Below are 12,883 nucleotides of genomic sequence, written 5' to 3'. Positions count from 1 at the left end.
GGGGTGCGTAGATCTGGCCTGCAGGGCAGCTGTGGAAACAGCAAAGGACCAGCCCAGGGTGCTTCTGCCAGCTCCATTTTCACTGGCAGAGGGCTTCAGGAGGCTGCCCAGGCCAAAAATGGGCCCCAGGGGCCCACTCACAGCCCCCCAGCTCCATTTTTGCTGGCAGAGGGCTACCACAACAAACTAAAAGCAAAACAAAACAAAAAGAGAAATGTTTCCCCTTTTGCATTTGAGCATGCAAGAGGGGACTGTAAAGGAGAAAGGGAAAGAGGTAAGACAACAAAAAAGAAGGAAAGATGAGAAGAGAGCAAGGAAGAAAAAAGAAGGAAAGTGGGGAAGGAAGAAAAAAGGAGAATGAAGAGGGAAGGAAAAAAAGAGGAGGGAGGGAAGGAAGGAAGGTAGCAAGGAAGGTAAGTCATGCCTTAGCCACAGTCTAACCGGTGGGCCGCAGTCCACAAGTGGGCCGTGAGAAAATTTTGGTGGGCCGCAGAGAAATCTTACCCCAAGAGCACCCCCCCCAAGGCAATCAATCCAGGCTTGGCAGAAAAACAACTGCCTGCACTGCCCACATGGCCTGTGGGAACCCTCCGCAGCCACTCACTCCTTACCTGGCAAACCTGCCTGCTAAATTGCTATTTTTACTTTTTTCTCCCCCAACCATCAGCTGTTCTGCCATGCCAGGAGATTTAGATTAGCTAGGAAGCAGGAAATAGTTGGATTTATTGCTTTCTAGCTAGCCTTTAGATCTTCGACTCTGCTTTTAAGCACAGCTGAACCTCCCTTAGGACTGAAGGTTGTATTAGTCAGTGCATACTCAAGGCAAGCAAATTTGAGAGACTGAGGAATTCTTTCTGATGCCTTTTAGGCAAAGCAGTTTGGGTCAAATTCTCTCCATGTATTGATGTTTCTTTGATTGTGTGTGTGAGAGAAAGGGAGGGAGGGAGGGAACTGGAGTCAGAAAGAGCTGAGCTTCTCCCCCTATAAGCCAAGAGAGCAACTTTCTCACCCTCTTTTCTTTCCTTCTTTTCCAGCAAGTGATAAAGGATCCAACAGTTCAGACCAGGGTAAGTCAGAGGAGCTGCTGCTGCTGCATGAGCCATTCTGTCCCTTTGGAAGATTCTGGGTGGACGAGGGGATGAAAAGAGGGGAAAGCCCCCACTTTTTAAAGGCCCTCCAGATTCATCCTCCTTGGGTTCCCTCTGTGCCTGATTCTGGTGGAATAATAAGAATAATTGCACCCAGTTTGGCTTAGAGGTGAGGGCACCAGGGGAGTTCTAGTCCCGCCTTGGGCATGAAAGCCAGCCAGGGGTCACAAAATTCACTTTCCTTGCACTGATTTGTTCTGCAGAGGAGGAGGGAAAACTCTCCCTGTTGGGAAAGGGGAGGCAGGGGAGGCAGCCTAGCTCCCTTTGGAGGGAAGAGCCCCCAATTCTTTGAGGGGGAAATAGGGAAACCACCCATAATATCATGATCCCCAGTGGTTAGAGACTCTTCTGCTGGCATAGTTGGGACCTGGCTGACTCTGGAAGGGGAAGAGGTTCCCTCTCTCTGAGGTGTGCCCAGATGGGTTTAGGGTGTGGCCCCAACCGAGAGCCCAGGGCAGGGGAAGTGGGGTTCCAGGGGTTCCCCGAGAATCTCTTCTGGCACTCAGGATGCTCCCACCCTCCCGATTCTGGTTGGGACTACCTGTTTCTGGTTGCAAGCAAATTTTATGTGACAGACTGAGCTAGCCAATGGCAGATAGATAGATTTCTGAATGAATCTGTGATTCTGTGAGTCAATCTGCCTGCCTGCTTTGCCTGATTTTGGGTAAAAGTTGCTCTTTTTTATAAAAAAATCAATATTTATATAAATATTTATATTTACATACAAGCCATGCCCAGCTAGTCACATGACCACCAAGCCACACCCACAAATTAGGCCACGCCCACAGAACTGGTTAGTGGTCCCTGGGATTTAAAATTATGAGTTTGGTGGTCCCTGGGGTCCAAAAGGTTGGCGACCCTTGCTCTGGAGTACAAGGGTTTATTGCTCTCCCTGGTCTTGCCTTCCTCCACTGGAGACAATGGATCTCCCCATCCCCGCCTGGGTGCCCCTGACATGAGTGGTGTCGAGCTTGCCATGCCTACCCTGGCCATGGCCACAGCCACCCCCTCCTCCGAGGTCAAATACAACCTTGATGTGGCCCTTAATGAAATAGAGTTTGACACCCCTGATCTACAATCCCAGATATTTCATAGGGGGAACTAACTTATACTCACCCCCAAATTTCTCTTCAACAAAACTAGCACAAAGGTATTTTTTGGCTGTCTGCAAGAAAATGTGGACAAACAATAGGAAGCCATGGCTAAAAGCAGATGGTGACATCTTGGGACTACCTGCAAAAGTTGGGCCCTGGAGACATTATTTTGAAAGGTTTGCACTCCAACCCAAGCAGACACTTCCAGTTGGCAACTGTGGACAAGCTACGGTGCCCTGGATCGCTCCAGTATATAATGTTGTAGGGCTTGGTCTTTCTTATTTAATATCTGTATGAAGTTACTAGAGAGGATTGTCTGTTGGTTTGGGGTGACACTTGGCCCAAAGTGGCTTGGAAGCTTTAAACTGGAGATTCTGGAAACTATTAAGAGACTGGATGGAGAGGAGCAAGGACAGACTAGATGCAAGATAGAGGTGCTAGTTATCAGTAAATATCTTGGCTATCTGGAATCTTCTGTCTTGGTACTGGGCTGGCTGTAGATAGATCTGACTCCAAAGTTTGAAGACAAGGCCTTTGGCTTGGTCTTCCTGGAATCACAACAGGAGATGGCTCTATTTGGCAGAAGGAAGCTTGGTTCAGCTGTAGCTGGTATACCAGTTATGGCCCTGAAAGACCTGAAAGTAGTAATTAATTCCAGTAGGAATCTGAAAAAATGCCTGCCATTACTCAATTCAGCTTCCAGATCTCAATACCGTTTCTGTCAGGCCTGTTGAGAAAAATCTGGAAAAGGACTTCCTTGTGAATATTGCTTTAATCCTAATTCTCCAATTCTCTTCCTGCAGGTGAAAAACCAGTCAAGATGCTATGTAGTAAGTAATCTGTTCTTTTTGTGCCTTTTCTGCAGTAAAGTTAATGCGGTTAGATGCTCATAATCTGCCTCTGTGAGCACAGGCAAGCACTGAACTAAATCGGGAAAGATGGCCTTTTTAGCTCCAGCCAGCAGGCAAATCCTAGCAATCTTGCCTAGGCTGGACATGCTGGAAAAGGGAAAATACCGTGTTTCTCATATAATAAGGCCGGGTCTTACTTTTTTTTGAGCCCCGAAAAAATGGCTAGGCTGTCTTTTCAGGGGGTGACTTAATTCCCCCCCCGCGCCATTGCATCTTCGGGCGGGCAGGCGGCGACGGCTTGGATATTAACCTCAGCATTGGTGGGGCACTTCATATCAGGGTCAACGCAGGCAGCACCATATCCGGGTGTGCAACAAAGTACTTCCTAACGGCAAGCCCCCCACCATTCCCCCCATTTTGCATTTTTTAATATAGGCCTTAATTTGGGGGAGGGGCTTAATTTCATTTCATGCCTATAAAACATGCTGGGACTTCCTATTGGGGGAGGCCGTATTGTTGGAGAAACAGGGTAGTAAAGTCAAATATTTTTAAAAAACTCATAATTTCGGTCATGCTTTTCTTCTCAAATTGTTTTCTACAGAAATGGGGAATGCTGAAGTACTTTTTTTGTTGTCAAATGTGTTGTTTAAAATTTTTCAAATTTTTAAACCTGGCATCCAGTGTTGAATTCTTACACAGGTTGCTAAGGTTTCCGTTTTGATTTGTTTCTTCCTCCCATCATGCTTCCTTTGGAGACTGCTGCCTGGATTGTTTCTGAGTGTAATCACATGCCCGTTCCCCAGCAATCAGTGGCTTTCACTTGATGGGCTTGTTTAGACAGTAACAGAGAGAAGAATGAGGGGACATATTATGGCCATTGCGGGCTCCTAAGGAACAGTTGATAGGACTGTGTATCTAGAAAGTACCCCTGATGCAGGGCATCTAAAGATGTCCGAGTTGGGGTGCCATATTTATGTTCCTTCTGGTTCTTGAAAGGCTGGTTCTTGATTAAGGTGACCAACCCATCCTCCTATAGGGAGGACGGTCCTCCTTTTGTAAGTTCTGTCATCGATCAAATACGGAGATTTATAGATTTGTAGTGTACTCATGTACATACTTCTAATACCGCATTTCTATTGGTTAGTTAATATAGCTTAACGATTGGTTAATAACGACAGTTTCGGATTGGCCGCCTGAGCGGCGGGAAGTTTGAATAAATGCCATTGGTTGCGAGCCGCAAGCAGCCACTATAAAAAGGGCTGCCACGGCTCTACTTCAGTTGAAGTTACTGAACGCTAATAAAGAGCTGAATTCAACTCCGGTCTTCGAGTCTGCTTTGTCCTGGCGATAGAACAAGATTAGTCTTCAAATATCAAAAAGGAGGACATTAGGAGGACACTTTTCGAGAGAGGGCAGAACTTACAAAAGGAGGACTGTCCTCCCCAAAGGAGGCTGGTTGGTCACCTTACCATTGATGGAACCAGGCTTGAAACAAAAATATGGAAGTAAAGTCATTATTTTATTTGGCAATCTGTTTTCAGCTCTGGTTGACCTCAACTCTTAGAGCCTGTTTGTCGCTATCCTACCTCAGAATTACCCAGTTCAATCTTGCTTGGCTTTTTGAAATCAGCCAAGATCAAGTAAGTGCTGTCCTGTAGGTGGGACAATGACACTAATGTTGTCCTTCTTAGCAAACACTTCCTGCTTTTTCACCATCACATTCTGTTTCTTATCTTAGGCAAGATGGGCTGCAAACACCTCAGCCCCAGGGGAGAAGAGATGTATGCTCAGGGGATTGTTCAAAGAGAGGTTAGAGGGAAGGCGAGCTACTTCTGAGATGTTCCCCACAGTTAGAGAACTTTTCTGGAAAAAAATTGTCCAACTTAGATCTTCCCCATCATAGGAAAAGAATATCTGCATTTTCTTTTTAGTAATGTTCTTTTTTTCTCCATTTGTACTTTATTCACTAAAGGGATTGTCATCTGGTTTCTACTTATAATTATTGCCACTGTATTAGGTTATTACTTTGGTGAGTATGGCATCATTTTCTTGGAGGTGGGGAAATGATTGATTGGTGGGATGGTATTTCAAGAGGCCTTTCTTTTGTTTTTGTTTTTTTCTTTTTACAATCTCCCAGGACAAACTTGAGCAGTGTAATCTGCTTTAGGAATACCCTCATTTAATGTCAACATCATTTAATATTTCTGCAATCCTTTGGCTAGACTGTTTAGACCATGGGTCACCAACCTTTTGGACCTCAGGGACCACCAAACTCATAATTTTAAATCCCAAGGACCACTAACCGGTTCTGTGGTTATGCTGTCCAGACAGTTTAGAGTTAATGGGATTTGGGATAGTTAGTTAGGAATAGAGAGCTGTTCCCTTAAGGGAAAGCATCATGGTAAATGTAGTCAAGGTATCCTGGGAAATGTAGTCCATGTCATGTGGCCACATCTGTAATCCTGACTGGTCACTAGATTGACCCTTGTTGGGTTGAGGGAGGCTCCCTCACTCTTGCCTGGATCCACCATAGCATGCAGTCGCTTCAATCATCATTGGGATGAGGGTTTATTATTTTCTACAATTCAGATATGCAAAGGATTGCACATTAAGAAGAACCTTGTCATAACTGTGAGTTGACAAGATGCCTGATGAACTAATAAAAAGACTTTGTGTGGATGCTTTGTGGAGTTGCTGTCTGCTTTATGCCATCCAAGTATTAGTATGCAGAACAGTGGGCATGGCCTAAATTGTGGGTGTGGTTTGGTGGTCATGTGACTGGCTGGGCATGGCTTGTATATAAATATAAATATTTATATAAATATTGAATTTTTTATTTTAAAAAAAGAGCAACTTTTACCCAAAATCAGGCAAAGCAGGAAGACAGATTGAGTTGCTCACAGAATCACAGATTCACTCAGAGATCTATCTGTCTGCCATTGGCTAGCTCAGTCTGTGACATAAAATTTGCTTGCAACCAAACTCATAAAATTTGCTAGCAAGCAAACTCACAAAATCAACTCACAACACACCATGTATGTAAATATTGAATTTTTTATTTTAAAAAAACAGCAACTTTTACCCCAAAGCAGGCAAAGCAGGCAGGCAGATTGAGTTGCTCACAGAATCATTCAGTGATCTATCTATCTGTCATCAGCTACCTGAGTCTGTCACATAAAATTTGCTTGCTGTGAGTCTGCACTGACTAATAGAATCTTCAGTCCTAAGGGAGGTTCAGCTGTGCTTAAAAGCAGAGCCAAATATCTAAAGATTAGCTAGAAAGCAAGAAATCCAACCATTTCCTGCTTCCTAGCTAATCTAAATCCCCCGGCAAAGCAGAACACCTGATGGTCAGAAAAAGTAAAAATAGCAGTTTAGCAGGCAAGTTTGCCGGGTAAGGAGTGAGTGGGCGGAGAGGGTTCCCGCAGGCCATGCGGGCGGCACAGCCTTGTGTTTCTGTGCAGCCTGGATTAAGTGCTTTGGGGGGGGTTCTCGGGGTGAGATTTCTCTGCAGCCCACCAAAATTTTCTCGTGGCCCACCAGTGGGCCGCAGCCCACTGGTTGGCGATCGCTGGTTTAGACTGTTGCCATTGCCTAAAAGATTCCTTGCCCTTTCCTTCATAGGCTTTCTTATTTTTTTCTGATTTAATTTTAGTATCCACAGATTTGCACCTTCTATACTATGTTGTGCTTGTCAGTGTCTATGCGTTGGAGTTTGCTGGATTGTTTGTGTGGAGATGTAAGTAAACCATACATACATTTTCTGGAATGTGTGCAGGGAAGGAGAGGTGGGTCTGAGGTTTTTTTTTAATGAATTTCTTCCCAAATAAGGGGGCTTTATATACTCTTTGACTTTCGGAGTGTAGTTAGGTTTCTCTACTTTTCTTTATTATTATACACAGTTTTACAGCTAGACTTACAACAGTTCATTTAGTGAGTGTTTGAAGTTACAATGGTACCAAAAAAAAGTGATTTATGACTATTTTTCACACTTACGACCATTGCAGCATCCCTATGGTCACATGATTTATATTCAGTGCTTGATGACTCATATTTATGACAGATGCAATGTCCTGAGGTCACGTGATCACCTTTTGCAATCTTGTGACAAGCAAAGTCAATGAGCAAGCCAGATTCACTTAACAAGCGTTACTAATTTAATACCTGCAGTGATTCGCTCAATAAATGTGGAAAGAAAAGTAACAAAACAGGGCAAAACTCGCTTAACAAATTTCTCACCTAACAACATAGACTTGGGGTTCAATTGTGATTGAAAGTTCAGCAACACCTGTACTCTGTTGTTATACTGAGCAGTGGTGGTGCAGTGGTTAGTTTGCAGTACTGCAGGCTGCTTCTGCTGCCTGCCGACTGCCTGCAATTTGGCAGTTTGAATCTCACCAGGCTCAAAGGTTGACTCAGCTGTCCATCCTTCCCAGGTGGGTAAAGTGGGTACCCAGACTGTTGGAGGCAATAGGCTGACTCTGGGAACCGCTTAGAGAGAGCTGCAAAGCACTGTAAAGTGGTATACAAGTCTAAATGCTATTGCTAATTGCTATTGCCACATATTTGTCATTTATAATTTATTTCATTATGAGCCTCAAGTCTGGCCCGAGATCCCAAAAACTGATGCAGATATTCCTCTGTGGAGATGCAGCTACCAGCGTACTCATAGAAAGCCCTTCTTTTAAATAACTTAATAAAGGGCTTTGATTTTAAGTTGTTTCTGATTAGTTGCCCTTAAACTTTGAATGATTTGGCTGGCTGGTTTGGGAGTTTGTTTTTCTACTTTTCTACTTTTTCTTAATTCTACGTTCAGGGGAATAAATAATTTCCTTCAACAATTTAATTTGTTGTGAAATTAAGCTGGACTTTATCTATTTCTTTATTTGATTTATATGGCTATGCATCTTCACATAAAGCAATAGAGGGCAGCCAGGACAATAAAAATATCAATTTGATAAGAAAATGAAGTGAATAAAAGCACACCAGAAAGGAAAACACAAAAATGGCCCTCAAGGATAAACCAATTAATCAAAAGTCATACAACTCACAGACTCAACCCCCTCCTCACCACAAGTCTAAAGAGCCTTAGAAGGCCAACAAGCTTTTGAGGCTACCAAAATTTCGAGAGAAACAAGTTTCCAAGGTACAGATGCAGCCATGGAAAAAGGATGTTTTCTGGCACCACTAGCTGTCACTCTAATCAAGGGGACCAGGAACATATCTTCTGCCAGATTTGATGGGCAGGTAGAGACAGAGAGAGACCTTTATGGCTTTACATTTCCCTAAATCTGAAATATTTTCCAACTCAATTATGATGTCCATTTCTTTACACATTGACAGCCATTTAGTTCTTAATTCAAATTTATTACAGGTTCAGATAGTGAGACTTTCTCCTCCATAGTTAATACTACTCTATTCACCTGAAAAGTGTCATGGAGCCAATTGCAGCCCTTCCCTTGCATTCAGGATTTTAAAAAATGACAATCCAAATGTCCTCCTTTGGCATTATCAGAGGAGAGCATTATATGTAGTTGTAGTCATTGAAATACGTGTGATCCTTGTTTAACAACCATTTGTTCAGTCTTGCAATGGTGCAGAACAAGTGATACTTATAACTGTTCCAGTCTTTTTGCAGCATCATGTGGTCATATGATCACCATTTGCAACCTTCTTTTCCAGTTTTTAATAAGCAAAGCCGGTGGAGAAGCCCACAGGAGATTGCAAATGGTGATCGCCTCCCTTTATAATGGTGTGGGATTTGACTAATGACAGAAACCGGAAGTGTCAGAATCTCTATTGCTAAGCAGCATAGTCATGTGATGTTGCACTTTATGACTGTCTTACTTAGCAACAGCAATTCCTGTCCCATTTGCAATTGTTAACTAAGCTCTAACTACAATATTTTAACTTGTCTAAGCAAACTGTAAAATCCAGACATAAATCACTCACAATAATATTCTCCACAGGGTTGAAGAAAAAGAAAAAATGGCCATTTTCATCAAAGCAGGATGTATCAGGTAAATGAAGCTTCCTCCAACATGTTCCCTCTTATATGTCCCTCTTAATCAATGGGGGACTGAAGACTCTATGAGGTAGTCTGTAGGTTTTTGTGTTATGTCTGAGTCTTCCCTCTCTTCAACCGCATTTCTTTCTGTGGCAGATTTTCTCAAGAGAATCACAACCCAAGCTAAGCACTCTAAAACAGGGGTCCCCAACCACTGGTCCCCGGACTGGTACCGGTCCGTCGATCATTTTACCGGGCCGCAAAGCTTGGGCGCTGCCATCTTGTTTCGACGGCGCTTCCGGGTTTTCGGTTGCTTCTGGGTTTTCGGTTGGAAAGTGCTTCCGGGTTTTCAGTTGGAAAGTGGCGTTTGGGTGCTTGCACCTTAGTTTCGTCAAAGGGGGGGGGGCGGCTTTGAACGAAGAGCCATCCCGATGGTGGTGGAGTCTCGCGTTACTCAGGTACCGGTCCGTGGAAGAATAAATAATCGTGAAACCGGTCCCTGGTTCAAAAAAGGTTGGGGGCCACTGCTCTAAAGTGATGGTTATTAGTTAAAAAGAACAAAGCAAACATTAGCAATAAATGGCAGCTTCAACATCCTTAAAGGTATACTCCAGATTGGAAAGTTGAAGAAATATCTTGGAACATCTTCCATACCATTGAAGAAGAAAACTATAATTATAATAAGGAAAAGTAGCCTCAAGTTGTCCCAGAGGTGCTTTTCCAAAAAGCAACTGGATTTTCTTAGTTTTTTTTTCCTCCTCATCCAAGAAGCAAAATATTTTCAAGGAAAAAAGCCAAGAAAGTCCAATTGCCTTTTGGAAAAGTATCTTTAGGACAACCATGAACTGGATGATTGAGAATCTCCATAGACATTTGCGCTCAAGATTGAACTAGCAACTCCTCTGAGGTATTTTGATTCTGAGGTGCTTTGGGGTGAACAGCAACTGGAAAATTAGCTCCCTTTTCTGTTGCTGCCGACCCCCTGATGACCCCCCATTGAAGGAGATATCCTTACTCTTCTCTGGGTTTGGCAAAATACAGAAAGGACACCAAAACAGAAACTGGAAGTCGGTAGCGCAGCCAAGCTAAGGCCAGTGTTAAAAAAGGCACAGATCAACTCCAGAACTGAAACAAAAATCAACTTTATCAAAGGTACCAAAAGAAGATAAATTTTCACACACAAATGACACACTTCAAGAGATGAATTTTTTTAAAAAGGAACCTCTGACAAAATTCTAACTATAAGTACATTTTAAACCTTGCCTGAGTTAATTGCCATCTTCAAAACTCCAAACAACTCTCTTGCAAAAGCCTTCTAAACCAGTGGTTGCCAACTGGTGGGCCAGGGACCACTGGTGGTCTGCGGAAAAAATTTGGTGGTCCGCAGAGAAATGTCTCCCACAAAGCATCCTCCCAAAGCAATTAATCCAGGCTGCATGGGTTCACAAGGCTGCGCCACCCACATGGCCCATCCACCCACTGGCCCCCACCCTTCGGCCGAGCGCAAACCTTACTGTCAGGCCTGAAATTGAAAGTGTAGCCATTTTAGTTAGTCTTAGTATATATTCTTTTTCTTATTTTCTCTGCAGCAGTCATGGGGGTTTGGGGCTTGTCACATTCCAAAGGGGGAGAGGAGTGGAGATAAAGAGAGTTGTTTTGGCTAGGTGATTCTTCTTCCCATGGGAAATGAGCTGTCAGTGCTTGGGCCGCTTGAGGTGGAGATTTATGACATTAAGCAATGTTGAATTACTTCTGTTGGAGAATGTGACTTTTGGGGGTTGTTTCTAACTTGTAATATTGTGGTGTAATTCCGGGTTGTGTTAGATCCAGAATTACCATGGACTTTGCCAATTTGATGCTTTCCTAAATAAAAGAAACCTTTTTGAAGATGGACTTTGTTCTTTTCTTTTTAAATGGATTTCATCATTTGGAAACCTGACACTGACCTTGAGTAGAGCCATGCGAGCTGGAACTGGAAGTTAAGATTAATGGCAGGGGAGGGAAATCTGCCCCGGGGTGACATTGGTGGGAAAGTCGGTTCCATATTCCAGAACTGCAGTAGTCACAGGACTGGCCCTTTGATCATCCCAGAGCAGCTACTCCTCCACCTGGATGCACCGGCCTGCCATGGACTGGAGGAGCTGCTCCAGGATGACCAAAGGGCCAGTCCTGTGACTACTGCAGCTCTGGAATATGGGACGACTTTCCCACCAATGTCAGCAAGCCATCGTCAGTCAAAATTCATATTAGTGGTCCGCAGGATTTAAAATTATGAGTTTGGTGGTCCCCAAGGTCCAAAAGGTTGGCCACCCCTGTTCTAAATTCTATCCTCCCCGAAGATGTGACAGACCTCTTTCTTTTTCTCTATTGACTTTCAGGGCACATCAGGTGGGCTCTTGATTTAAAGGGCCAGCTGCTTCTTACAGTACAAGTCCCTGAAGTCACCAGGATTTAAGCTCAGCTCCTGACTATATCAATGAATTGCTAGAGACTTTATTTTTTAAACCATCTTGTAGTCTGCTCTCAGTGTTCTTGTTATTTATTGGGGCCTCTCTCTATTATATATATTGCTCAGGATGTGTTTTGTATGGCCCCACCATGAGGACAATTGCAGTTCAACTTTGAGCTGCCTTGGGACTACAGGTTTGTGGAGAAGTGGCCCTTGGGCATGTGCTTATGTGGCTAACATGCTTAGCCCAGTGTTTCTCAACCTTGGCAACATCAGATGATATGTGGACAACATCTCCCAGAATTCCCCACACATCTTAAAGTCGTCATGCTTGAGATCCTCTGGCTTAGGAAAGGGTGTGATTCGGCATCTCAGAGCAAATGTCACACCACTTCCTCATCACTAACCACCTGTCCTTTCTCTTCTTCAGAAAATCACCAAGAGCCTAGCAATTCAGACAGAAGTAATCAAGAGATAATTCCACTGCAAGACAGAAGAATCCTTAACAATTCTGCTGGTGAAGAAAGCTAGAGTGTGGGAATAAACTTTGGCCTGAGCTTGAGCAATGATTAATATAATGCTTTATACATACATGCCTGTTTAAAGGTCACTAAGGTAATGCAAAGAAAAGAGAACAATAAGGACAAATACAAACAAGGAGACAGCTTAAACAATTGCAAGCAAACCTTTACTATATCTAATTATTAAGCCATAATGTAATTATGCTGACTATGTAGAAAAATCTCAATAAAAAGAAGCACTAGAATTTATTCTGGGCTTCCATCCCGAGAACACCAGCCTGTGTCTCATTCTTTCCATGGAAGACCACCACAAGTGGTGACCCCGACGTGATCACTGCAGGTGATACATGTCCGGACCTCTGTGTTTCCTTGCCTGGAATAGGTAAAGTACGTACTTAACTATTGCTGGACAATAGGATTTTTCAGGAAGCATGGGGAAAACTCTCTCAGCCACAGGAGCGGCATGTTAGTGAGCTGCTGAGGTTAGTCAGGACAAGCTCCTTTTTCTTTAAACCCTCTGGGGGGAGCAAATAGTTCTTTCAAAAGATAAAGTGAAAGAGCTGCTGCAAGAGATCTGGCGGCAGTGTCCCTGCTATCCAGAGAAGGGATCTTTAAAGTTAGACACATGGAGGAGAATTGGAACTATCCTTCATGAAGAGCCACGGGCAACAGCAAAAATTTTGATATATTGGAAGGTTGTTATGACTGCTTTAGAAATCCAGCAACAGCCTCTTTTAAAATCTTTAGTTGAACCTCCTCCTTATGAAGGAGTTGTGTTGCACCCCCAATTTCAAAATTGGAATATGCCTCCTC

At 43.5% G+C, this 12,883-nt stretch overlaps 1 protein-coding gene and 1 long non-coding RNA gene across 8 annotated transcripts in view; both read left to right on the top strand.

The window, feature by feature from the left end:
- The window catches only part of LOC113428608 (major histocompatibility complex class I-related protein 1-like), a 684,789-nt gene extending 683,519 nt beyond the window's left edge, over positions 1–1,270 (top strand). For all 7 annotated transcript variants that reach the window (XM_087953872.1, XM_087953870.1, XM_087953868.1 and 4 more), the window contains one exon: positions 1,035–1,270. In XM_087953872.1, the coding sequence (XP_087809998.1) occupies positions 1,035–1,255 (221 nt within the window). In that variant the 3' untranslated portion in view covers positions 1,256–1,270. The remainder of the gene's footprint in view (positions 1–1,034) is intronic.
- A 5,379-nt stretch (positions 1,271–6,649) lies between these two features.
- LOC148131949 (uncharacterized) lies at positions 6,650–12,252 on the top strand. Its single transcript, XR_015747231.1, has 3 exons — positions 6,650–6,832; positions 9,063–9,113; positions 11,980–12,252. It is a non-coding gene; the product is annotated as an uncharacterized LOC148131949 (long non-coding RNA).
- The last annotated feature ends 631 nt before the right edge of the window (positions 12,253–12,883 follow it).

This window comes from Notechis scutatus, chromosome 2, assembly GCF_049901735.1.
Source record: "Notechis scutatus isolate UNSWTSFEM ecotype Mainland chromosome 2, rNotScu1.2, whole genome shotgun sequence".
NCBI classification, from domain to species: domain Eukaryota; kingdom Metazoa; phylum Chordata; class Lepidosauria; order Squamata; family Elapidae; genus Notechis; species Notechis scutatus.
This window is presented reverse-complemented; position numbering and strand designations above follow the sequence as displayed.